The 12,353-nt window shown below is 39.2% G+C and overlaps 2 protein-coding genes across 2 annotated transcripts; both read left to right on the plus strand.

Moving 5' to 3' along the window:
- The first annotated feature begins 3,152 nt into the window (after nt 1-3,152).
- Nucleotides 3,153-9,740, plus strand: LOC108697913 (protein kinase C-like 1). Its single transcript, XM_041570699.1, has 10 exons — nt 3,153-3,655; nt 4,120-4,201; nt 5,397-5,470; nt 5,709-5,808; nt 6,576-7,066; nt 7,270-7,340; nt 7,587-7,650; nt 7,739-7,830; nt 8,219-8,395; nt 9,613-9,740. The coding sequence occupies exons 1-10, from the start codon at nt 3,572-3,574 to the stop codon at nt 9,677-9,679; spliced, it is 1,302 nt and encodes a 433-aa protein (XP_041426633.1). The 5' UTR covers nt 3,153-3,571; the 3' UTR covers nt 9,680-9,740.
- A 783-nt stretch (nt 9,741-10,523) lies between these two features.
- LOC121396125 (ribosomal protein S6 kinase alpha-4-like) lies at nt 10,524-11,835 on the plus strand. The gene is made up of 3 exons (XM_041570700.1): nt 10,524-11,234; nt 11,373-11,450; nt 11,623-11,835. Exons 1-3 carry the CDS (start codon nt 11,136-11,138, stop codon nt 11,812-11,814), a joined length of 369 nt encoding a protein of 122 aa, XP_041426634.1. The 5' UTR covers nt 10,524-11,135; the 3' UTR covers nt 11,815-11,835.
- Nucleotides 11,836-12,353: the final 518 nt, after the last annotated feature.

Here is a 12,353-nt window from a genome sequence, read left to right on the forward strand (position 1 = left end):
CATCCGAGTTTATTTATATTAAATTTGATATTTTTTAAATAAATTTTGATTGGTTGAATTTTCAAATTTATGGGAGTTTTTAAAAACTCACATGAATTCTAATTGTTCTATTGTTATCTGAATGTGCGTCGAATGCAGCATGTTGCGTCTAAACAAACGCAGCCAATGGAGTAAAAACGCTACGCAGAATGCCCATCAGTACAACCGGGCAGAATATAAAGAAATCAATTAGAGAATGTGTTTATTGCCACGTTACCTGCATGAAAAACCCAGGGAGTTATAAACGGTGAGTAGTGATGTTATTTTTGTCACATGACTCACTAAAACCTGTGTATTACAATAAAGAAAACACAAAATACGAGGATATTAGAAGTCACCTCGAAGTTCCATGACCTGAATAAAATGGTCATGGAACCCCTTGGTGACTAAAAATATCCTTATATTTTACAATAGGGGTATTTTTATCCACTATATATTACAGTTGCATTTTACAGACCGAAAATGGTGTTTTAGCTTATAGTCTGTTGGATGAATTGGTGCATAATTAGTATGTGTGTGTGGCATTTGCATGTGATCACTCCCATGATGCACCTTGGCTGACATTGTGATGTCATAATGCACAAAGAAGTTTCTAGAGCTTCCCAGACAAGCTTGTGTCATAGCTGAGCTGGTTAGACTGCAGAGCAGATCCCTAGTGACTGATCTGTACTAACGAGCTTTTTAACATCTTTAATCTTATTCGTTTGATTATATCTGATTGCTGAGGGGCATCCTTGCTCAGCTCTGTATCTGTAAGTGAGAGAATTCTTTTTTATCATTCAAATATATAAAGGAAATAGGGGTTTAGCTTGGGAACTGTAGGCCTGGAAGTTTCAATATATATATATATATTAGGGATGCACAGAATCCACTATTTTGGATTTGGCCGAACCCCCGAATCCTTCGCGAAAGATTCGACCGAATACCGAATCCGAATCCTAATTTGAATATGCAAATTAGGGGTGGGAAGGGGAAAACTTTTTTACTTCCTTGTTTTGTGTCAAAAAGTCAAGCTATTTCCCTCCTGCCCCTAATTTGAAATACAAATTAGGATTAAGATTCGGTTCGGACAGGCAGACGGATTCAGCCGAATACGAATCCTGCTGAAAAAGGCCGAATCCTGAACCGAATCCTGGATTCTGTGCATTTATAATATATATATATATATATATATATATATATATATATATATATATATATATATATATATATATATATATATATATAACAGTTGCATTTTACAGACGGAAAATGGTGTTTTAGCTTATAGTCTGTTGGATGAATTGGTGCATAATTAGTATATGTGTGTGTGGCATTTGCATGTGATCACTCCCATGATGCACCTTGGCTGACATTGTGAGGTCATAATGCACCTTGGCTGACATTGTGATGTCATAATGCACTTTGGCTCACATTGTGAGGTCATAATGCACCTTGGCTGACATTGTGATGTCATAATGCACAAAGAAGTTTCTAGAACTTCCTAGACAAGCTTGTGTCATAGCTGAGCTGGTTAGACTGCAGAGCAGATCCCTGGAGACTGATCTGTACTAACGAGCTTTTTACATCTTTAATCTTATTCGTTTGATTATATCTGATTGCTGAGGGGCATCCTTGCTCAGCTCTGTATCTGTAAGTGAGAGAATTCTTTTTTATCATTCAAATATATAAAGGAAATAGGGGTTTAGCTTGGGAACTGTAGGCCTGGAAGTTTCAATATATATATATATATTAGGGATGCACGGAATACACTATTTTGGATTTGGCCGAACCCCCGAATCCTTTGCGAAAGATTCGTCCGAATACCGAATCCGAATCCTAATTTGCATATGCAAATTAGGGGTGGGAAGGGGAAAACTTTTTTACTTCCTTGTTTTGTGTCAAAAAGTCAAGCTATTTCCCTCCTGCCCCTAATTTGCATATGCAAATTAGGATTACAATTCGGTTCGGCCGGGCAGAAGGATTCAGCCGAATCCGAATCCGAATCCTGCTGAAAAAGGCAGAATCCTGGCCGAATCCCGAACCGAATCCTGTATTCGGTGCATTTATAATACATATATATATATATATATAACAGTTGCATTTTACAGACCGAAAATGGTGTTTTAGCTTATAGTCTGTTGGATGAATTGGTGCATAATTAGTATATGTGTGTGGCATTTGCATGTGATCATGTGATCACTCCCATGATGCACCTTGGCTGACATTGTGATGTCATAATGCAACTTGGCTGACATTGTGATGTCATAATGCACAAAGAAGTTTCTAGAGCTTTACAGACAAGCTTGTGTCATAGCTGAGCTGGTTAGACTGCAGAGCAGATCCCTAGTGACTGATCTGTACTAACGAGCTTTTTACATCTTTAATCTTATTCGTTTGATTATATCTGATTGCTGAGGGGCATCCTTGCTCAGCTCTGTATCTGTAAGTGAGAGAATTCTTTTTTATCATTCAAATATATAAAGGAAATAGGGGCTTAGCTTGGGAACTGTAGGCCTGGAAGTTTCAATATATATATATATATATATATATATATATATTAGGTATGCACGGAATCCACTATTTTGAGTTTGGCCAAACCCCCGAATCCTTCGCGAAAGATTCGTCCGAATACCGAATCCAAATCCTAATTTGCATATGCAAATTAGGGGTGGGAAGGGGAAAACTTTTTTTTACTTCCTTGTTTTGTGTCAAAAAGTCAAGCTATTTCCCTCCTGCCCCTAATTTGAAATACAAATTAGGATTAAGATTCGGTTCGGACAGGCAGACGGATTCAGCCGAATGCGAATCCTGCTGAAAAAGGCCGAATCCTGGCCGAATCCCGAACCGAATCCTGGATTCCGTGCATTTATAATACATATATATATATATAACAGTTGCATTTTACAGACGGAAAATGGTGTTTTATCTTATAGTCTGTTGGATGAATTGGTGCATAATTAGTATGTGTGTGTGGCATTTGCATGTGATCACTCCCATGATGCACCATGGCTCACATTGTGATGTCATAATGCACCTTGGCTCACATTGTGATGTCATAATGCACCTTGGCTCAGATTGTGATGTCATAATGCACAAAGAAGTTTCTAGAGCTTCCCAGACAAGCTTGTGTCATAGCTGAGCTGGTTAGACTGCAGAGCAGATCCCTGGAGACTGATCTGTACTAACGAGCTTTTAACATCTTTAATCTTATTCGTTTGATTATATCTGATTGCTGAGGGGCATCCTTGCTCAGCTCTGTATCTGTAAGTGAGAGAATTCTTTTTTATCATTCAAATATATAAAGGAAATAGGGGCTGCAGACCCAAAATGGTGTTGGAGCTTATAGTCTGTTGAATGAATCCTGCATAATTAGTATGTGTGTGTGTGTCATTTGCATGTGATCAGGATATTAGATTGCAAGCTCCACTGAGGCAGGGACCATGTCAATGGAGTATATTCTCTGTGATGCGCTGCAGATAAAAACATAATAATTCTATAGCAGTAACAGTTAACCCTGATTCCTTTCTATGTTCCCATAAACTCAAATAAAATGTATATTTTGTATCATAGGAGCTGCAGCATGGGTGACCGACTCTGCAATGCATTTCGGAAAATTTTCAAACACAAGAATAAGGTAAGGCCAGAACTTGTTTCTCTGATATTCAATGGGACTGGGACATAAGACTAAAGTCTGGTATTAACTGGGACATCACAATTAACATGAGTAAGCAATAATTATCACTGATGACGTCACTAAATACCGTTTATAAGAGGTTATGGGTACAATACATTATACATTTTGTCCTGGTGTTCCCAAATTCTAAGCAGATGTATATTGTGCCTTGGTTCTGCCTGTAAATGGTCAATGAGTCTGTCCCTTATACAGTCCTGCACCAATCACTTATTAATCACTTGTCAATCACTTATGTAACATTAACCCTGCAATGTTTAACCCTAGTTATTAACACACCAGGGGGCACATTTACTATTGGTCGAATATCGAGGGTTAATTAAGCAAAATGGGGGTTCTACTGTAGTGACGTGTGGGTTCTAGGTCTTCTTTTCCTAATGCCATTTTTAAAATCTCTTCCGCTACAGAAAAAGACAGATAAACATGTTAGTCCTACCCAAGAGACAGACATCGCACCTGCACCAGAAGTGACAGAGGAAAAACCACAAGGTATTTAAGGAATCGGATGGTCCCATGCATATATTGTATAGAAGACAAGCTTATTACTATAGCCATGGGGAGAGAGCTGGGAGAACGTGTGACTTCATATAATATTTACCAATAGGACAAATATCTCTAATGGGCGATTCTTACGCCCCTCCCCCCACCCTGAGGAGGCTTTCTGGCTGCTGCCCCATATTTCTGGGGGTCCAGGGGAGTCCACTATGGTCTATGAAGCTAACGCAGAGCGAAACCATCAATTTGGCTTTAAAAATGACCCTGCCATTGGCAGTGCCCAATGGGGGTCACTGACCCCATCTAAAAAAAAACCAAATGCCCTGTAAGGCCACAAATGGGTTGTTATTGCTACTTTTTACTCCTCATTTTTCTATTCAGGCCTCTCTTATTTATAATACCTGTACAGTATCTTTTTCAAATGAATGCATGGTTGCTAGGATCATTTGGACCCTAGCAACCAGATTGCTAAAACTGGAGAGCCGCTGAATATAAATCTAAATAAGTCAACAACCTAATGAAAACCTAATGAAACCCTAATTCAAATTGTCTCAGAATATCCCTCTCTACATCATGCTACAAGTTCATTTAAAGGTGAACAATCCCTTTAAAGGAGAACTAAACCCCCCAGTCCCCACTGGCCCCCCTCCGCTGCCTCCCCCCTGTCTTACCCATGAATTCTGTCCCCTCTAGACAGGGTCAGACTGGACAATTGTGGGGCCACTGGGGTCCAACCTGTTCATGTGCAAATGCCACAGTGCTGGCCTACATTTAGGTATTTTTTATGGGCCAGCCAATCGAGGAGCGGGTCTGGGCCGGCGGTGGCCCACCAGTCCGACCCTGCCTCTAGAAATATTGATCGCACATACAGAGTGAGAGCAGTGGAGCTCACGGGCGACATCTTCTTCTCTTCGGTAATCTTCTTGAAGTGAGTGACATATATCCGTAGTCGGAACAATCTTCCGGTTCGCAACAACTGCGCATGCGACGAAAGAGACAGAAATTACCGAAGGGGAGGAAGAAGACACGAAGAATTAAGGATCTAATCCTCAAAATATTGTGAATTGTCCTACATTCTACTGGTTACATAGAGCCACTGCTCAGTTTGCCTTCCTGAATAACCAATCAGGGCACTGATAGTAGTTCTTTCTGTATCATCTAAATGTACAATCTTTATTTTACACAACAGAATCGAAGGTGAAGAAAGGAAAACTTCGGTGCTTCTTTAAATGCATAAGGAACCTCTGTCAAAAGAAGAAGAAGGTAAGATGGAACACTCCATTGTAACATTAATGCAAGGCAGAATATCATGTTGCAGTTAAAAAAGGGCAAGATGATTTTAAAGTGATTTGCAAGGTCCCCTGTGTTATTGGGAGGACTTTAGTACTAATTATGCTACTGCCTTGACTTTTCCTTGAACAGAAATGTTCAGCATCATTTCCTAATCATTTTTTGTGTTTGTTTTTTTTATTGACGGTTATTAACTCTTGTATTTCTATAGGAGAGTTCAGAAGCTGTGCAGGAAGTAAAAAACACAGAATGTGAACAAATACAACAGGAAGCGTTGATATGCGAGGAAATCGTCATTCAGATCCTTAAAGGTAACGCTGTGTTTCCTTATGCACCCCCATTAATTGTTTTCTTTAGAAATCACGGGGCCCCGTACAGCAAAATTTTCTGGGCCCCTAGTCCCAGATCCTGCCCATCCCTACAAAAAACATTCATGGTCAGGGCCCCCCTGGTGGTCAGTCCCACTATAAATTAAAAAAAACAAACATTGGCAGCAGGGCCACCCATAAAAGTTTTAAAAAAAACATTGGTGGTCAGGCACCCCCTACAAGTTAAAAAAAATTAATTGGTGGTCTGGGCCCCACCTATAAGTTAAAAAATATATATTGGCGCCATAAAAGTTTTTAAAAAATCATTGGTGGTCAGGGCCCCTCCATAAAAAAACCAGTGATGCCAGGGCCCCCTATAAAAGTTTTTACAAAAACATTAGTGGTCAGGGGGCCCCAAAGAATATTTAAAAAAATTATTGGTGGCCAGGGGTTCACGTGTAGAAGAAGCTTCGCCCTCCTGACCCAATTCTACAGCTTTCTGACAGCAGTGGGGGCCCGGCTACAGAGTGAGTACAGCGGCTGGGACCCCCCTAAGACCCAAAAATCACCGGGCCCGGGACAACTGTCCCCCTAGTCCCTCCTGATGGCGGCCCTGGTTTTCTTCCTCTGGTCCTTGAGGGAAAAGTATTGAAACCCCTGGTTAGTAATATTGTAATAGGAGGCCTTCCAAGCCCTGTGGGTCATCTGTTAGGTTAGTCATATATCTATCCGACATCTTGTTATTAAATCATTTTATTTGATCTTTGCAGGGTCTTCAGAAATTCCCCGTGATCCTTCCCCAAATATTGAAAATGCTCTGAATCCACAGAGTAAGAAGGATGAGGAAATTCCCTGTGATCCTTCCCCAAATATTGAAAATACTCTGAATCCACAGAGTAAAAAGGATGAGGAAATTCCCTGTGATCCTTCCCCAAATATTGAAAATCCACAGAGTGAGAAGGATGAGGAAATTCCCTGTGATCCTTCCCCAAATATTGAAAATCCACAGAGTGAGAAGGATAATGAAGAAAAGAAGCCACAGAATGACATTTCCCTTAAGTCAAGTCAACTGTTAGATAGCATCCCAAAGCCAATAAAAGAATCTGTGGAGCCAAAGAGCAAGAAGGAAGAGCCACAGATTGAAGAGGACATTGCTCCGAAGGTTCCATCTAAGGATAAGGATCTAACGAGTTCTGAGGACACTTATGACAGTTCAATGGAGTTCACTGATGAGAGCGAGACTTCTTTTGAGACAGAATCGGTAAGATTTGGTTTTATGTGGGTTTCTTGGGTATAGTAAATAAATGCAATAAAAGAGATTAATATTAGAATGATAAGACTCATAGGACATAGCATCCCCTACAGGTATATGGATACTGTATATGGTAGATTATACTTGACTGTATATCATTATCCTCAGTGAGACTTTTATCTGAATTAATGGTGTTCCATTTCCTTCTCTAGATTGAAAGCCTTTTCTATGATACTTTGGACGAGATTGATACAGCACTAAACCATGTAAAGGTGGACACAAGGTATGATTTTGGGGTTCATAGTTTGATGCTGAGGTTTTTATGGCTGTTTATAGTTATTGTGGTTGCCTGAGACCTTAATGATAAAGCCTCCTATAATTTGTGTGTATGTAGACTTGGGCTGGATTTCTGCTTCGTACACGTAAACTGTCCTCAGGCAATGAAGGTCCGAGCGTAACACAAGGGCATAAACAGGTCACCATAGGGTTCATGGAGAAAATATTTATCTCTTGTTTTCTTTGCTTTCAGTAATCAGACAACTATAGCTGATTTCAAACTACAACATGAACTTGGTTCTGGTAATTTTGGAAAGGTGAGTTACTCAGTCCCTGGATATGACAGAAATAACAGTGAGATATTATAATAAACTCATTATAATGGAGGTCTCTCTCTCATTCCAGGTATATCGAGCGGAACACAGACAAACAAGGAGGATCGTTGCCATCAAGACTCAACAAAAGAGCACAGTTACTACCTTAGCTCAATATAGAAGGTGAGGGAGATGGGGGAAATAACTACCAAAAATGATCAGGGTCTGAAACTTATCTGACTCAGAAGCTGATCTGATTCCGTTTTTCATTTACTTTCCAGTTACCCTTAGTTTAATATTTAAATTTTTATTACATTCTCTCATAAAAGGCCATTGTTTTGAAAACTATGGGGCTGATTTATTCAAATTCAAGATTTTGAAATTTTTACAAATCTGCCTCCCTGTGATTTGGGGAGATTCTCATAGAATCATGATTATGCCCCTTATTAATTATTAATATAGGGATCTATGATAGACAGAGTAGACTTAGCTCATCATAACTAACCAGTAAATATCTCTCTTTGGTCAAAACCAAAAACTGATGAGAATTTCTGATGGTTTTATTTTGCAGTATTCTCGTGGAGCAGCGCATCCTTCTGATGGCAAAGAGATTGCAGAATCCTTTCCTTGTAGGATTATTTGCCTCCTTTTCAACTGAAAATCACATCTGCTTTGCTATGGACTATGCAGAAGATGGAGACTTGGCGTCAAAGCTGAGCCATGGTGCCATATCTCTGAAGAGAACTATGTAAGTACCATCAAGCTTTTATATGTGGGGTCACACAAGTGATAGGTCTAGTAAACATATAAAATCCAAAACGTCTTCATTCTGCCTCTATGTATGCAAAAATGAATATATTTACCGATGAGAGGTGCTTAAAGTTGGCTCCACTGCAAATAAGAGCTTTTGAAATAAGCGCACAAAAATAGGAACAAAGGGACACTCAATTCAATGCTTCTACAAAAACTTCAGGTTTTTCCTTTTATTTAAGGTGAGATTCCAGCAAACGTTTCAGAGCCACTTGATGAAGGGGCCTGGCCCTGAAACGTTTTCTGGGATCTGTCCTTAAATAAAAGGAAAAACCTGGAGTTTTTGCAGAAGCATTGACTTGAGTGTCCCTTTGTTCCTATTGTAGTAAGTGTAGTAGACATAACAAATAATAAAGGCTTGGGCAGGTCTTGGCCTAACAATGGCTAAAGGTTGTTACCCGTACAAATAAGTTAAGAATTAAAAAAGAGAAGATAGGAACCCGTGATATAGCTTGTGGTTTGGAACCTATAGCAGGGTCTGACTAGGTCAGTGTATCTAAATTTGTAGAAACCGAAAGAAAAAAGATACCCCGTATATTCCCTAATTGAGGTTTAGATATAAACCTCAATTAATATTTATAACTGACAGGAATTAATTGATTATTAAAAAGACCAAAAAGTGCACAGTGCTTCTAGTAAACAGAAAAAACTTGATCTACCCCCCACAAGTTCATATAAGGTTGGAAAAAGTGCTATGTGCTTCTTAAGTTAAATCGATTTGATTGACCTACACCTAATCCATTAAATCAATTGATAAACTACAAAAATTAATTACCAATCACACTTGAATTAATAGGGCTTGAATTCATTAGAAAATAGGTTAGAAAAGGAAATTATAGACGGTGGAGCTGTCCCAAAAGAAACCAACTCAATTATTTGCTAACTTTGGGACACCACAAAGTAAAGACAGTCAAAGTAAACCGGACTGTGGTCACAATACTATTTTACACTAACTTCAGGAAGAGCTATCTATGCAATAAAACCACAAATCCGGTAACCTTTAAGAATTCTAGATAAGAGGAGAGAGAAAGATGAATTCTTTAAAAAGGTTTTAAAATGTAGCTTTTAAAGTATCTTAGTGCCTAATACAAATAGGTTCTCAGTTGTGCATGTATAATGGAATTGATATGAGTTTTCTCTGTTTGATCCTTGCAGATTTTATTCCTCCTGCATTGTCCTAGGGCTGAAGTTCTTACACGATAACAAGGTTGTTCATAGGTGAGTAAACAGTTTTCCGTAAGCTGGTCATAAATGCAAAGATCCGATCGTTGGAATCCTCGACCGATTGGACTTCCCCATCTCCCGACCTGCCACTAACCATTCCGATCAAATAAAGTAGTAAAAGAACAGATCAGCCCCTGACAGCAATCGTAGGAAAGTTATGTCCAACAAAAGCTGGTGACAGTCTCCCACTGAAAATCGTACGATCGGCAATAGACGCAGAGAAATTATCGGCAGCCGACAGAAATCGTTTAACCTGTCCGATCAACCAAACGACCGATCTCCATGGGACGAAAAAATGTCGGGACTCCACACATGGTCTGAAAATCGTACGAATCCTCAATCGGATCTTTGCGTCTACGGCCAGCTTTAGTCCTACAAGTGAAATACTGTATATCATAATAGGGCAGGATAACATTGTCTTAAAAAATTTCTGTTCTTTTAACACAGAGATTTAAAGCCCCAAAACATTCTTCTGGACAGCCGAGGATATGCAAAACTAGCAGACTTCGGCCTGAGTATAGAAGGTAAGATTCCTGTGTATAATGGCATTGGACTTATGGGACCATATTATTATGCTCATAATCTGCTTTGGCAATATACTTCAAGATATGGTTGGCACTTTCCCAGGGTTCCACAGTAAAGTGGCCCCACCTAATGAATAATGCCAAAGTATATTATCCTGCATTATTAGTGTCATTATTACATTTATTTATAAAGTCTGAATAATCGTCAACATGCAGATAAACATTTGGGAATGACATCCCTACCCTCAGATTCTTTGGTTTACACCAACATTTGGAGATGGCATGGCTCACTTTTCACAAAAGATTAGGTTAAAGGGGAGGTAAAGTTGATCTGCACTGATAGAACCAAATCATAGGATGGCAGCATTTGCCCACCGGATATACACCTTACTTTTCATACTGCATATATACCCCTGAATATGCATATTGGCAAGATTGCCTAGATCTATCCATGGCATAATGAAGGATAGGTCCCTAGTCATTTAGATCTAAGCTTCCATCCTTCCAGCTACTTATGTCCCCAGTCACCACCTCGTTTAGCTTTCTTATCCACTAGCATTAATGTGCCTCTTTATGTGGGCTTTGGGCATCTTTATACTAGCTAAACAACCTCATTCATTCGACTGATCTTCTACTAATTCAAGTTGTTCTGATTGTGTTGAAGGAATTGGCCACATGGACACGTTCCAGAGCCGCTGTGGAACTTTAAATTATATGGCACCAGAAATTTTCACAGAGAAAAGCTTCACCAGTTTAGTGGACTGGTGGGCTTTTGGAGTGATCCTGTACCAAATGGCTGTCGGCAGGGTAAGTGCCCATTCATAAACTCAATCAGGGAATTTCTGTTTCTAAAAATCGTATTCCATTATGGCTGCCATTTTATCTCGTGTTTTTAATACAAATTCTGTTTCCTGTTTGTAGTTACCTTTCATGGGAAATACAAGAATACTCCTAGAGGTTGAAATCCTAACCGCAAAGCCAAAATTTCCTCCAGGCATGAATTGGAATGTCCAGTGTGCAATAATTAAAGTAAGTACCTGCTGGGGTAACCAGAATCTTGCATGAGCCTGTAGGTGTCTGTAAGTCACCCCTACACATACATGGGAGGAATCAGATGATCACACTATGCTTTATGCTTCTTTACATGGTACTTTTTTTTCTTTATAGCTCCTGAAGAAAGACATCAAATATCGCCTTGGAGCTGAACAAGATGCTGAAGAAATAATGAAAAGTTCTCTATTCTGGGTATGTTTACACTTTACTACTCCTAAATGGCAACCGTTAATAGAAGGGTCTTCCATGAGATTTCATTCAATCTTTATGCAGTTTCACTGGGCAGATATCAGTTCGAATTGGATTGAATCTGTATATGTTAAATAACAAATAGAACTAATAATGCATTTCTACTGTGTTACAGGGAGTAGACTGGGACGCACTTCTGAGACAAGAAATCCAGCCTCCATTCACTCCTCAGATAAGAACGGCCGATGTACAGGAGGAATCAAGCCTTTGTCTATCAGGTGTTTCTACCTCAGTGGCCCTTCTGAATGATTTCCCAAAGGCATTAAACCAATTGAATTGCCCCGCTCTTTTATCCGGAAAACTCTGAGGCGGAAACAAATACTTCTACTTTATTCTAATTTTATATATTTTGTAAATAACATAATTATATTTTTATATATATTTTGTAAATAACATAATTATATTGTTATATATATTTTGTAATTTTAGATAAATAAACTATTAAAATTGACATACAGTGTATCTACTCATTTATGTATGCATGAGTGTGTGCGTTTACCAATATCCTTAGAGCAGGGGTCCCCAATGTATTTTATCCGTGAGCCACATTCAACTGTAAAAAGAGTTGGGGAGCAACACTAGCATGAAAAAGCCAAATAAGGGCTGTGATTGGCTATTTGGTAGCCCCTATGTGGACTGGCAGCCTACAGGAGGCTCTACTTTGCACTTTACTTAGTTTTTATGCAATTCAAACTTGCTTCCAAGCCTGGAATTCAAAAATAAGCACCGGCTTTGAGGACACTGAGAGCAACATCCAAGAGGTTGTAGAGCAACATGTTACTCATGAGCTACTGGTTGGGGATCACTGGTTTAAAGGGACCAAAATACTGGATACATGAGCTGAAT

This window comes from Xenopus laevis, chromosome 7S (assembly GCF_017654675.1).
Source record: "Xenopus laevis strain J_2021 chromosome 7S, Xenopus_laevis_v10.1, whole genome shotgun sequence".
Taxonomy (NCBI): domain Eukaryota; kingdom Metazoa; phylum Chordata; class Amphibia; order Anura; family Pipidae; genus Xenopus; species Xenopus laevis.

What these genes read in the sequence shown, in the direction of transcription:
- LOC108697913 (XM_041570699.1), top strand. Translation starts at nt 3,572, where the DNA reads ATGTATATTTTGTATCATAGGAGCTGCAGCATGGGTGACCGACTCTGC. An exon ending in TCTGTCAAAAGAAGAAGAAG is followed by an intron (nt 5,471 to 5,708) that starts GTAAGATGGAAC and finishes GTATTTCTATAG; the next exon opens with GAGAGTTCAGAAGCTGTGCA. An exon ending in CATGTAAAGGTGGACACAAG is followed by an intron (nt 7,341 to 7,586) that starts GTATGATTTTGG and finishes CTTTGCTTTCAG; the next exon opens with TAATCAGACAACTATAGCTG.
- LOC121396125 (XM_041570700.1), top strand. Translation starts at nt 11,136, where the DNA reads ATGGGAAATACAAGAATACTCCTAGAGGTTGAAATCCTAACCGCAAAG. An exon ending in TCCAGTGTGCAATAATTAAA is followed by an intron (nt 11,235 to 11,372) that starts GTAAGTACCTGC and finishes TTTTCTTTATAG; the next exon opens with CTCCTGAAGAAAGACATCAA. An exon ending in TGAAAAGTTCTCTATTCTGG is followed by an intron (nt 11,451 to 11,622) that starts GTATGTTTACAC and finishes ACTGTGTTACAG; the next exon opens with GGAGTAGACTGGGACGCACT.